We start from the raw sequence: 13,785 nt of genomic DNA on the forward strand, positions 1-13,785 counted from the left end.
ATGGAAGTCATAATCCAATATATTGTAAGGGACCTAGGTTGGGGATATCTGACATAAGTGATTTTACTCTAATGCTACCAACAATGTCATGCTACATAAACTTTGTAATTATATTTTTATATTTAATCCTGTTTAAATGTGCTTCAGCAACCCTGTTTCTGATGTATTTAAAATATTGCATCAATAGCTTGGCATTTAATCAGCCTCCAATTGAAGAACTAATTTTGCCTACAAATGCTTCTCTTATTTAATCAGAGCTGGGATTTGAATTCTCCTCTTGCACATCTAATATTCTTGCAATAGAGCACATGTTCCAGAGTCATTTTAAGATGATCATGGGTTAGTTATTAGACCTCACAGGCTATAAAGACTTTGCACGCCAAGCTTGTTTAATTAGTGCCAACAGTGAAGAAAAAAAATCTTATCCAGAGATCAGTATTTTAATTTTATAAATCAGCGTTGGCATTATGAGAAGCTAAGAGGGAAGCCAGCCATGACAGTGGGACAATCATTAACCACACCTTTACTGACAGCTACCATACATATTCTTCCATCGTTAAAGTATCAGTTAGCAACTACATCAAACTTGTCACAGACTGCGCAAGCCATTCTTCATCTTTCTTGTAGTTATGTCTGGATTGTTCCCAGTGTTGCTTTAAGCACAACAGATCACAGCTGCACATGTGTGAAAAGCTGTCTGTGCACCTGTTTAGAAGCAGGCAGCTTCCTTCCAAGGCTCTTGGCCTTACCTGGCTTCTAAACGGCAGCTGCCTCTTTTAACTCTTCAGATATTACTTCTTTATGAGCTGCAGTCTTGTGATTAAATTCTGAAGGAAATGATGGTTCTCATGTGAACTGATCGGAGAACGGGAAACCAAGCTTAAAGCCATGACAACATGTGTGTGTGATACTATGCTCTGAGATACCATAAATTCTCAAGAGATAAAGAGGCTAGATCAGCTGCCTGCTTGGAAAAAAGATGTTTGCCGAGCAACAGCAGAAAGTAGCACCACCATGTTAGAGGATGACAATGGCCATGCAGACTAGGAATTCTGGGAAATATCTGGAAGAAACCAGGTTGGAGAATGTTGGGTTATTCTTTACCTTTCTGAGTCTGCCTGGCTGAAATTTCCTTCATCTATCACAAATAGCATCTATCACATATAGTGGTTTGTCTGCTTTCTCTCTTAACTGCTATGTTATTTGAAAGCTCACAATTTCTACACTATCCTCATGCAATCATGTCAAAGAAAGGTCATGGACCTTGAAGTTCTAGTTGCAAGGTCAAACTCAGTTTTTGTACAACTAAATTATTTGATGCAGTCATTCACTCACAGCATAGTTGTGAAGGTAAGAGGTAAAACCTGAGCTTCCTGGTAGAAAAGTGATAGAAATATAATACTAGAAGAGAAAAAACATATTTGGCCAGCCAAGGCTGTAAAACTTAACAAAAAAGCCAAACAAACTGAGCCCACTTTATTCAGCAAAATTTATTTCTGAGTAGCTCAGAATATGTTGTCCTTCACTAGCACACCCAGGATTAAAGTAGGGAAGGCTTCTGTAATCCAAGCTCTTTGAGTATAACATTAAATAACAAAGGAAACTTGCAAGTCATTCATAAATTACCTCTTGGTAAGTATACTCCATTTCTTTAGAAGCAACCATTTAGCACTGCCAGTATTCATCCACGCCTTAATTAGCTTTGCATTTAAAATCCAGATTATGCATACAGTACCTTTTGCTTTAAAAAATATCCTTTTTGCCCAAAACTGATTAAATAATACAGCTATTTTAAATAATCACTGATCTTAACATATCTAAGAAAAGTACTGCACAACGCCCTTTAATCTTCCAGATGCACTGGGCCGCTACCTCCATAATCCTCAACTAGCACATACTGTGTTACGAAAGGTTCCCATATGGTGAGTAATGATAGTATTTTATCATCTGTATGGAAGGCATCCCGTATTATCTTTACTCTTTTTATGTGCTGCAGATTTAGGAGAATCTGAAATGAATTTCCTACTAGCTAAGTCACATCACTATTACTGCGTATGAGTGGAAGGATTCTACAGAGCAATGATTCCATCATCGGATGAAACTCCCTGCTAAAGATATCTGTTTCTGGTAGATGGCCAGATACCCCTTTTCATCATTGCCATGCTAGGGTGGAGGCACAAGTGACCTTCATCTTAACTCTTATGCTCTGAAGTGTATAATTCTTAGTTTCTGGCCACCTCCTTGGCAGAAGCTTTTAGGCCTGTAGTGAGTGAGTTAACCCAGAAATTGACACAACAGCAAACAAAAAGGGTGTGGTGGCCTCTGTCTGAGAGTCAGGCACAGAAAACAACATTATGTATAAGCTATGTGTTCAAGGGATATTCTGCCACTTAGTTTATTATGTGAACTACAGCTTAACTACCAGTCTGAAACTTGATTCTTTTTTGGCCAATTGCCCCTTAAACTGTGACTGCTACTGGCAACAGAAAGACCAGTGGAAAGATCTCTGGGAATGTAAGATCTTTTACCAAATGGAGTGCAGCCAGAAGTCTGCTCACTAGTCTCCACGTCTCATCTCATCAAAACAGATGCCAAAATTTGAGCCTTCTGATGCAGCACTGCAGAAGGAAATGTTTACTCTTGCTCAGTCTCCATCCAAATACCATTACATTAACTGAGGGACATGTCAGGTTCAAGATAATCTTTATTTTAAGTATGTTTTTCATCATCATCTTCATCATCATCTTTAAAAAAAAACCTAAGCCATGTAATTTAAACTGCAGGGAACAAAGTGCTACTTTCCTTTATTTCCCTGGTAGAGCTACAGAAAAGGGCAATAAAAACAATGTAAGAGTGGCATTATCCCAACCACTTACTGCCTTAATTTTCTATGAAAACCTGTGTTTCACTGAATATAAAATACTATGCTTGCTAAAAGCAAATTAAAAATGCTTTGCCCATGGATCTGATTCTCAGGTAGATCTTGTTCCTATCAGCATCCCATTCCAAAAGCAGCGGGGGGGGGGGGACATATTTTCTTATTAGATTTATGGGACACCTGACTCCATCACGATTCTTATTATCTATCCCCTCAGAGAAGTAAAATATTGATATAGAAGCAGCAAAGAAAACAACACTACCTTGTGGCTGGTGGTGGGGACTAGATGGCCACTTGAATAGCCATTTGTACTACAGATGGCATAATAATAAATACATAAATAAAATGGTGCCTGACATCTTTTTCCTTTCAGTGTTGTTTCATTTGAGACTGTAAATCTGAGGATAAAATGTATTATTATTATTCTGAATAAACCATTCAGGGGATCATTCAGGCTAAAGAACAAGATACAAGTACTTTAAATAAAGAACAAATGGAAAAACAGAATTCATTGGACACATGTTGAAAGGAAATTAACACAGTCATACCATCACATTGGTTCAGATGAGAAATAGTTTTAATAATTTGATGCACTGATCATGTTACTTAGCCTGGTAATGAAACATCTGCAAGAAAACAACTAAGCTCAGAGAATACTAAGAATCCTACAGTTCAACCTTAAGCTACATATATTCCCTACTACTGGATAAAATATCAATGTGAACAGAAATTGTGGCAATTCCTGTTTTTATAAATAGCTTGGACTCAATTCAGATGTATTTCTTAATTTTAAAAAATGATATTCTTTCTATATTAGGGATGATATGCTGAAGCAGGGTCCAACCACCGAGGAACCCAATTAGTAATTTAACATTTAAACTGTTAAAAATGTTGGAATATTTAACACTCAAGATTTTGTCAACTATGTAAACAAGGCAATCAATATGACATGTTCTACTAATTTTATTGGGATTGCTTTAAAAATGGCTAAATTTTTAGAGGAGATATAAAAATGGCTAAATTTGAGACTTAATCCATTATTATTGAATCATTTTTGTAGGAACACATGATTTGGTCCTAAGGCTGAACAAGAACATAGCTTGGCATTTAACTACTTATTTGGCAAGTTACTTGCTGACAACTTTCTCTTTCAGAGGATAGCGAAAGGAACAAGAAGATTAGCTATCCTTGATTTAATACTACGAAATAGGAAAAAATAGCTGAAGAAATGGAAACAGCAGGAACATTGGTTGAAAGTGACCATGTAATGCTGGAGTTTTTGATTTGAAGGGAAATGAAGGCCGAATATAGACTTTTTAAAAATCAGATTTTAATAAAGTAAAAACAATGACAACTAGGATTTCATGGCAGAGGAAATTCATGAGGGAAAGATGGTCAAGATGTAGGGGAGTTCCTTAAAAAGAAGATACCAAAAGCACAACTTTCAACAAGTCTAATAACAACAAGAAAGAGGGCACATATAGGAGACCAAACCAGGACCAGATCATCAAGGAAGGGTATATAATTAGCCTAAAACCTTAGAATGTCAGGAAAGATAGCATTCAGGATGAAACGAGGCTGGTAAAGGATCTAAAAAGAGCTTCTAAATATGTTCAAAATAAAAGGAAGAAAAAAGGATCCATATACTAGCTGCTTATTCAAGACAACAAAAATGTTAATAGTAACAAAAGAATAAGCAGAGCTACTAAACTCCTTTCTTAATTCAATATTTTCCAACAAAAAGTATGTGTTCCACCAGAAAATTAGAAACAACAAGATGAATTCTGAGAAATATGGTCAAGAATACTTATTTACTCTAAACATTTTAAATTTCCATGGCCAGATCAACTGCATTCTAGAGTACTGTAAAATTTGCTGATGGTCTGGCTGAATCTTTATGTATCATCTTTGAAAAATCCTGGAGAACTGATGAAATGCTAGATGACTGGAATGCAAGAAATGTTAATACTACTTCAAAAAGGGATGCCTTCAAAAAGAGAAAAAAGAGGATCCAGAGAGCTGCAAACCAGTCAGTCTGACATTGATACCTGTGAAGATTTTACATCAATCATAAATAGATTGATCTGTAAGAATTTTGAAAACTATGTGGTAATTAGTCTGCATGGATTAGTCAAGAACAAGTCTTGCCAGACTAATCTTATAATTAATTTTTGATTGAGTAACACCATTGTGGGAATGCTATAGACATAATATATCTTGATTTCAGCAAAGCATTTTAAAAAGTATTCCATATTCTGATTAGCAAGGTAATTAAGTGTGGGCTGAATGGCATGACAATTAAATGCATACACAGCTGGCTCAAAAACTGCACTCAAAGTATGCTCATCAATGGTGCATCATCAAACTGAAGAGAACTACCGAGGGCATGCCATAAGATTAAATCCTGTGCCCTCTATTTGTCAATATTTTTGTTAATGGTGGAAATGCTTATAAAATCTGCTGGTGACACAAATTAGGGTAGGAAACTTAGTATTTTAGGAGACAAGGGTAAAATTCAAAATGATCTGGTTAGGCTAAAGAAATGGTCAAAAATGTAATATGATGCAATTTAACAAAGTTAAATTTATTCCCTTAGGAAACAAAAATCAGATGTGCAAGTGCAGGATGGGGGATGCTTGGGTTGGTAAGAACACTTGTGAAAATTATTTTGTAATAGTATTTGATTGCAAACGCCCTATGATTCAGCAGCATGACATGGGTGTGAGAAAGGCAAATACAATTTTAGGCTGGATTAACAGAAGGATAGTTTTCAAATCAAAAGAAGCAATACATTTATTTTATGCTGCTTTGGTCAGATTCCAACTTAAGTACTGTGTCCAATTATGGGTACCACATTTTCAAAAGGATTCAGAGAAACTGGAACAGTTCTGAGAAGGGCAGTGAAGATTGTCAGGAGACTCGAAAGTAAGTGCTATCAAGGAAAGTCTGAAGGAGCTGAGTATGTTTAGCCTTGAGAAGAAACCAAGGGAGATGTAATAGCACTCTTCAAATACATGGCAGCATATCACACAGAAGGTCAAAACCCATTCTGTGTTGGTCCAAATAACAGGGCATGGAATAATGGGTTCAAGTTACAGGAAGGCAGACTACAACTGAGATTCTCATTCTCTCCCTCTCTCTCCCCCCCTTTCTTAATTCTAACAGTAAGAGCAGTTCAACAGAGGAAGCAGATGCTCAGAGAGACAGTGGGCTCCCCTTCACTGGATGTGTTCAAGCAGAGGTCAGGTCATGTACGCTTTAGCTTGGATCCCTGAACTGAGCAAGTGTTTGAAATTTATGTTCTAATTGCTCTTTTCAGATCTACTGCAAATATGTTGTACTCCTCTAAGAGGACATTCCTTACTAAGTATATCAAGCTATTATCTGAAATAGCAGGTTCACCTGACAGTGCCAAGCTTATCACATGCTTTCTATTGCTTGAACTGATTCTGCAAAATTGCCCTTAGTAAATACGTACGTGCTTGAATTAGAAAATAAATTATAAATATTCTCACAGACAATACTGTGCTAGTACAAATACTCTATTTTGCAAATGTACAAAGTAAATGGTGATAAATAACGTAGGTAACCATGAGATGATTTCTCACATTTTGAGGAAGCATTTTGCAGGTACACACACAAACATATCACTAATATTAATGCTATAAGAAGCCTTCCCCCACATAACAATTCATTATTTCTTCTGAAATTCATAGAAGCCTACTCTAAATTAAAGTAGTGAGGTAAATATATAACCAAACTCTGCAAACAAGAACTTATGAAAACCAAAATAGCTGCTGAAGTCATTGCTGGAAAAAAAAAAAACATTTTAAGTAAGTTGAACCTTTAAAACAGAGCAGACATCTTCTCTTTTGCCCTCTTTGTAACTGGGTGATCAAGCTCTTGAATGCATATTTAATATTGAATTTCATCACTGGAAAATGTAGCTCCACGCGCAAGCAATAAATATCAACACCACCGTTCTTTCAACAACACTATAACATGTCTCAGGAAATGACAGCACGCTTCTGAAGAGAAGCTGTGTCTCTTGCAGGACAGCAATCTTCCTCCAGCTCAGTCATATAGATATTAATTTTAGCTTGAGATGAGCCCCTTTGCACCACCTATCCCTTTATTCTGATATCTATTTTAGATAAACATCTTAAGCAACTAATATTATTGCCCAGTCATTCCATTTCAAGTAAGAGGTGCAGAACACCATAGGTGATATTAACATTCCTGAATCTCCTGCTTGTTTGCCAAAAGGTTGTGTTGAAGGAGTTAAGCTGAGAACACACTTTTGCTGTTGACTTGAGGTTCAAGAATGGACTTGATCATTCTTCAGGGATTCCCTTTCATATGAGTCATTGTTAAGGCAGGCCAATCCTCCCTTCTTCTCTTTCTATGCAAGAATAATGCCATTTCTCTAGAGATCATAGCAGCTGAAAGATAGCCCAGAACAGCAGGCATAGTTCAAGACTTCAGCACAAAATAATGTTCAGTGAACTACAAACAACTGGGGCGGCTTACATAACCAACTAGTATCAGTTTTAGAAATCAAAATTAACAAAGACCTACAACTTAGACCTGATACCAATTTGGCAAGCTGAAGGTAGACCAACTATAACTTAATAACTTTAAAAAGAAGTCATTAGCATTGCCATCAGCTGAACCCACAAAAGAAGGAAAAACGGGGCCTATTTGTCAAGCATCTTAAGGTTTTAAAACTATGTATTATACTGTATTATTTCCTATGCATACTAATCTATCCCATGAAAGTATTGTGGCTTACTTTTAATAGAAATGTTGAAATGTAGAATTACATTGCTATACATGTTATAATTGGTTCATTGATTAGATCATACAACAGAAACCATAATTTTGCATAGTTGCTTTAGGTTTACTTGATAAGGCGAAAGCAATTACTGTAGTCGAAACCATAATAGGATATGGTTACCTAACACATAACATATAATACGTTAGGTAAGGGTTTCTCAACCAGGATTCCGTGGAACCCTTGGGTTCCACGAAAGGTGACTAGGGGTTCCCTGGGAGATCATGATTTATTTTTAAAAAAATATTTCAAATTTGGGCAACATCACATTAAAGAGGTAAACGTTATGCTTTATTTTTAGTATAAGAACACTGTTAGTGCATATACATAGGCCTACAAGTGAAATGAATATAATAATTTTGTAACTTGTGGTCTATATTTGAGCCTGAATGTGCAGGGGTTCCCCGAGGCCTGAAAAATATTTCAAGGGTTCCTCTTGGGTCAAAAAGTTGAGTAAGGCTGTGTTAGGCCATTAGATTTACTATCTGCCAGAACTGTTTGGCAGGAACATGATCTGGATCAAATATTCTTAATAATCCTTACAGGTTTGTTGCAGCTATACTATCTGAACTCCATCCACTATAGTTATGCTGGGTGGGGTTATGGGAACTGTAGTGCTCCAAACAAGATAGAGATTACTTCTATACATAGCTACTTCAGACCACTGTGTTCTTAGTATTGTTGACAAATGGGCACGTGGCCTTAACAATCAATCAAAGAAATAAATTAAACTATAATCTCTTCTATCCAAACACTGCTCCAATGCTTTTCTTCCAATCAACTTGCTACTCTCTCCAATTAAATAGATGTAGAAGGTGTCATGAGTAAGGATGGCGAGCAGGGGGCTCCCATCCAGACTGTTAAGCGCATGCGTAGCACTGAGGAATTAGGTAGCCATTCAAAGAGACACAGATTAGGACCGCCTTAACCTTTGGGGTTTATATGTCTGGGTTTTTCCCACGCTTCTTCAGTTTGTTAGGATTCCTGTTATGTACTAGCAATAAACATTAGAGACCAGTTCCTTGTCTCAGCGTGTTTCCTGGCTGTTAGGACAGAAGGATCTGGAAATGTCTAGGCCACATTTCAGCCTGCTCCTTTCTGCTCTTCTTTTCCATGTAACTCTCTCTGTTGGCTTTATAGTTGAAGATGCCCCCTTGGGTTATCTTTATTCACTTGGGTGAAAATATACAAGAGAGCATGAAAGGGCATTGGTCTACCTCAGTCAGCCTGCATCTCCAAACAATACTGTAGCTTCGTTTGACAGTAGACCAAGATTGCCTTACTCAGCAAAAGTGCATGACCTTCTAACATGCTGCACAGTTAAGGACAGTCAGTCCAGAGCGTGGAACTTCAATCACTTTGGAACTCAGTGAACGTTGAGGGTGAAATGGTCACAATTATCAAAGCCTTCTTTGAAGAGCTAGAAGTGAGGAGTTTGAGTATTTCAGGAGACAGGTTAAAGTTCAGGGTTCAGCAAGCAGCTGAGGAATGTCTCATTTGTGCCAGTACCACAGAAACTCTTTCCAAAACAAGAAAGCTTTAAAAAAATTACTCCTCCTCCTTCATTCTCGCCTTCACTGACCCTGGCTTTTTATATGCCCCTTCCCCTGCCATTTATCTATCTGCCTTTTTTAGCTCCTCTTTGCTTGCATTATCTTTACTCAACTCCCAATTCTTCAAGCAGCTTGATTCTAAAATGGCAGACTGAGATGATCCTGCAAAGTGTCAGGTGTTTTCAGATCCCTTCAGATCCTTGCAATTGAAAATAGAGCCTTTCAGAAGAGGAAGAAGAGGTTAGAAAATGTCAAGCAAAATTTGTCAGGTCAAAACTTGTCCCTGGAAAGAGATGTCTTTGCACTCTACTTCTATTAAATGAGTATTTAATAACAAAGTGTCTTGTTATAATGAGATTTTTTTAGTTTTACAGTGTTGAGGGGAAAAATAAATTTTTGAGATTTATTTCCTGTCAGTAGTGGACAATGCTAACTAAAGATTAAAATAAATAAGAATAAAATAAAAAACAAAATGAGAAGAACAAGAAACAAGAAACAAAACCAAATCCTCTATTTGAAAAAGAAAATTTGAAAGAAAATATCTATATAGCCCATGATGGAAATTCCTTCTAATTAGGAGTTTATTTGTAGATAATCTACACGATAATGTGGTTTGTTATGAGTTCTCCAAATACATGTTTATTAAATTATATAAAAGAATGTATAGTTATATAGAGAGAGTACATAAACATAATATAAAGATTTATGGATATATTATAGGTGATTTTGTAATTTGGTGCTTTTATTAGATCTGTTTTGTTTTCTGTCATGGCTGACAACCCACCCACCCACCCCTTGCACACAAACATCAATTTAATTCTCTGAAATGATGTTCTGTATCTCCTGCTGGCTATCTTTATATTCCTGGCTAAGTGAGGTATTTGGTTTTTCAATTATTTTAACCTGGCAACTGATGCTTCAGTTTATTCATTAAATATATATTTTTTGCAAATAACTGCATGTGCACACATAATGACTCTATTTTTGTGGCTCTAATATATAGTTTCAGTGCAGAGACTGGAATTGTATCATAGGATTTGACACAGTGTATAATCTTGCAGATCAAGGTAGTCCAATCTGTCATCAACCTTGTATTGTATTTTAAGAATCTAGTATTAGATTCTTAAAATTTAAAAAGAATTTTATTTTGTAAAAATTCCTCAGCATCCAAATCTGGATGTTACAGATTTAGAACCAAAAAGCAGTGCAAGGGCTAAATATTCCCACCTCTTATACCATTGCTTCAGTTCAGCGCACATCTCCTTTGTGATAGCGTTTTGATGAAGCAATAAAAATGTGAAAAGTTCCCATTAATTTTGGCCCTCAGATTGTTTTTACAAAAGATACACAAATTTAGATTTTCATTTCGACTATCTACCCAATGATATCATATTGCAGGCTAGATCTCATATCTCCAGACCAAGGATCCCCAATTTGAGGTGGGGTGGTAGATTTAGATTTTGGCGAGCATGCTGTGGGTGTTCTCACAAGATGGCTGCTTCGGTACCCATTCACAAAACATTTGCTGGGGCCAGAACCAGTTACAAAGCACCCATTAACTTACCCCTGCTTACTTTTGTTCTTTTGGGAGGGCAGATGGACACCCTTCCAAACAAAGCATTTGGCTGCAGCTGTCCATGACGTTCATTTTCTAGGAGAGCTTTTGGAGCTCCAAGATATTCCTGGAAAATGAAGATGGTTGGAACCTGGAGTTTCGTTTTCCAGATGCCAGCTTTCCATTCCATTAAAATAGTCTTTTAAATTATTAATAAAGTCAGGTGAAACAGGGAGCCTGAAGGGCATCAAGAGAGATGTGTGCAATCATACGGATGCTGCTAGACATCACTGCAGGAAGTCACTGTGATAACTCAATTCCACCCCTATTCAGATAATATTACAGCCCCTAATAAAATAAAATCAGACACTTAGTAGTTATCATATATACCATCATCTGCCAACAATATAGTTTGCTGTTTAAATAGACCCAAAGATCAATATCTCTACAAGAGATTAAGTGGATACAAATTTGGAACAAAAATTTCAGCACTCTGAAATGAACAGGTACTAATTCCTAAACACTCTCTTGCTAAACTTAAAATAGTTGTACATCCCTAGGCCACTTTTAGCAATCTCCTTCTCCTTACCCTCTGGACCCAGAACCTGTAACTTACATGAGATTCAGCCAAATTTAAGGAGAAGCTTTTTGGAAAGCTGGGCAGAATGGAAAACATGAATACTATTCATCTACTTCCTTCTACCAGTGTTCCTTTTCTCTCTGTGTATACCTATCTCTATCCAGCAAAATTAGGTTTGGAAATCAGGCTTGTATACAGTAGGTGAACTAAATTTGTGAGCTAGATTTACGGAAAGTTTCCTTGTATTTGTACTCAAGCTACAAACACATGCTTGTTCCTCCAGAATAGTTACATTTACAAATTACTTTTGTTTTACGCATTTCAGAAAAACAAACTCTTTACAAATATTTCATTATCAAACCCAGTAAACACAATGGGATTTAGTTCCAAGTCCACATGTTCAGGATCTGTCTGCTAATGTCACTTGTGAAAGCATATAAAATAGCTGAACCAGACAATAACGGTTTAGGAGAGCACGTGATTAAAAAACCTTTATTCTAGTGCAACACTGCAGCTGTATCTTTACACTGGCAACATAAGCATAAACACTGATAGCATTTTAAATACCTGGAGCCTTCTCCACAAATATGACTTTGGAGTCTTGAAGAAAGTTGTGTCCACTCAGAATCATTTTCTTCCCACCCATCACATGGTAGCTATCAACACTCTGCTTCTCTACCAAAGGCAGTTCCTGAGCAGATCTTTGGGCTGATGAGATGAAAAAAGAACATACATATAAAATATAAAACACATACCTGGGGTTAGGGGTTTTGAAGTATTCTAATTTGGGCAGGAAACATTTATAAACTTTTAGTAGCATTTGGTTTGAGAAAGAAAGGATACTTACAACATTCAATAGGGTTGGAAGACACTTGCAAAGAAAGGGTTCTCCCATTAGGTTGAGGGATATGAACACGGAAGACCAGCCGAACTCGAGTATTTTTCCTCCCAATGTCAGTTTCACCTTTTCTCAGTTCAATGTCTGAATTTCTAAGTTTCAATATTCCAGCACAGTCAATGCTATCCAAAGAATAACAACAGCAAACAATCCATTTTAAATTTTGCAAGCAAGCCAGAATGACATACAACTAAACAGTTGGTTGTCTTAGGTAATCTTACGGGAAAAAAAGACTAATTGAAGGATACCAGGAATTCCTAAAACATTTATTCATAGAACTAAACACATAAAGAAGTCTCTTCCCTGTTCCTTTTTGATTTATTGAACTGGATCAACAGTTTTTAATTTGGAAGCCAGTTACCAATGATATTGTTACAGCAACCCGTCCCACCGATCATGCAGAGAAGGCATGTTGTGGACCCCGTTGGTAAGAGAATTCCATCTGGCAGGGTCTGGGAGGCAGGCCTTCTCTGCAGTAGCTCCCGCCCTCTGAAACATTGTACCCCCGGAGGTGAGGTTAGCCCCATCGCTCCTGGCCTTCTGGAGGAATCTGAAGATCTGACTATGCCACTTGGCCTGTGGCGGGCAGGGAAATAGTCACACTTGGGGATGGCTAGTGCCCTAAGTTGCTCGTCGTACACAAGGACTGTATTAGCTCATTTGACATCTGGATTTTATTCTTAACTTTATTTATTGTTTATTTATATACTGTATTTTTATATATTGTAATTATATTGTATGTTTGTTTTATTGATTATTTTATTGTAAACTGCCCAGAGTCCCTCTGGTAGGAGGAGATGGGCGGTGACAAATTTGATACATAAATAAAATAAATAAATATCGGGAATTTGGGATACTTCCAGAAAAGACCTCTTAGCACTAGCAGTCAAAAGGTATTGTGCAGTTTAGTTCAGCCTAGTGGATTTCCTCTGCTAGGAAAAGAGATTGAAAGAACAGTGGAAAAACATGGGAGGGTTACAAATAAAAGATTATATAACCTGGACCCATATAGTTATGTGAATGACTGAGAAGTGGCAGAATAAAAGGGTCTCTTAGAGCCTTCCATAAGCCTTTATCCTCCTTGAGCTCTTCATAGTTCCTACTCATATTTTAACACTGATTTTAAATAGCAAAATGTCAATATACAGTCTATACATAGACAGGCACTTCTTGGGCATCTCCTGTATTAATATTGTATGGATGACAAGCAAGATTCATGGACTCTTTCTTCAGTTTTCCTTCTGGAAGTAGTTTAATAGGATTTAGTAAAATCCTCTGACAAATGCTAATAAAGTGTAATCATGCTGCCAGTCTTTCTGACATTTCTCTGATATAAGACAATTAATGCTGCAACGTTATGAGTAAGAATAAATCTTGATGTGTTTGATTCATCACTCCACGAGTATTACTTAATGTACTCCTCGCTTACTCCTTCTATTAACTTTAGTGCAGGATGGAGATTTAAACAAATACTGCCGGATTAGAGA

At 36.9% G+C, this 13,785-nt stretch overlaps 1 protein-coding gene across 4 annotated transcripts in view; it reads right to left on the bottom strand.

The window, feature by feature from the left end:
• NFATC1 (nuclear factor of activated T cells 1) overlaps positions 1-13,785 on the bottom strand; it is a 142,131-nt gene that overhangs the window by 54,987 nt on the left and 73,359 nt on the right. For all 4 annotated transcript variants that reach the window (XM_063299018.1, XM_063299019.1, XM_063299020.1 and 1 more), the window contains exons 5-6: positions 12,248-12,420; positions 11,968-12,108 (exon numbers count right to left, since the gene is read on the bottom strand). In XM_063299018.1, the coding sequence (XP_063155088.1) occupies positions 11,968-12,108; positions 12,248-12,420 (314 nt within the window). The remainder of the gene's footprint in view (positions 1-11,967; positions 12,109-12,247; positions 12,421-13,785) is intronic.

The sequence above is a fragment of the Candoia aspera genome, chromosome 3, assembly GCF_035149785.1.
Source record: "Candoia aspera isolate rCanAsp1 chromosome 3, rCanAsp1.hap2, whole genome shotgun sequence".
NCBI lineage: Eukaryota > Metazoa > Chordata > Lepidosauria > Squamata > Boidae > Candoia > Candoia aspera.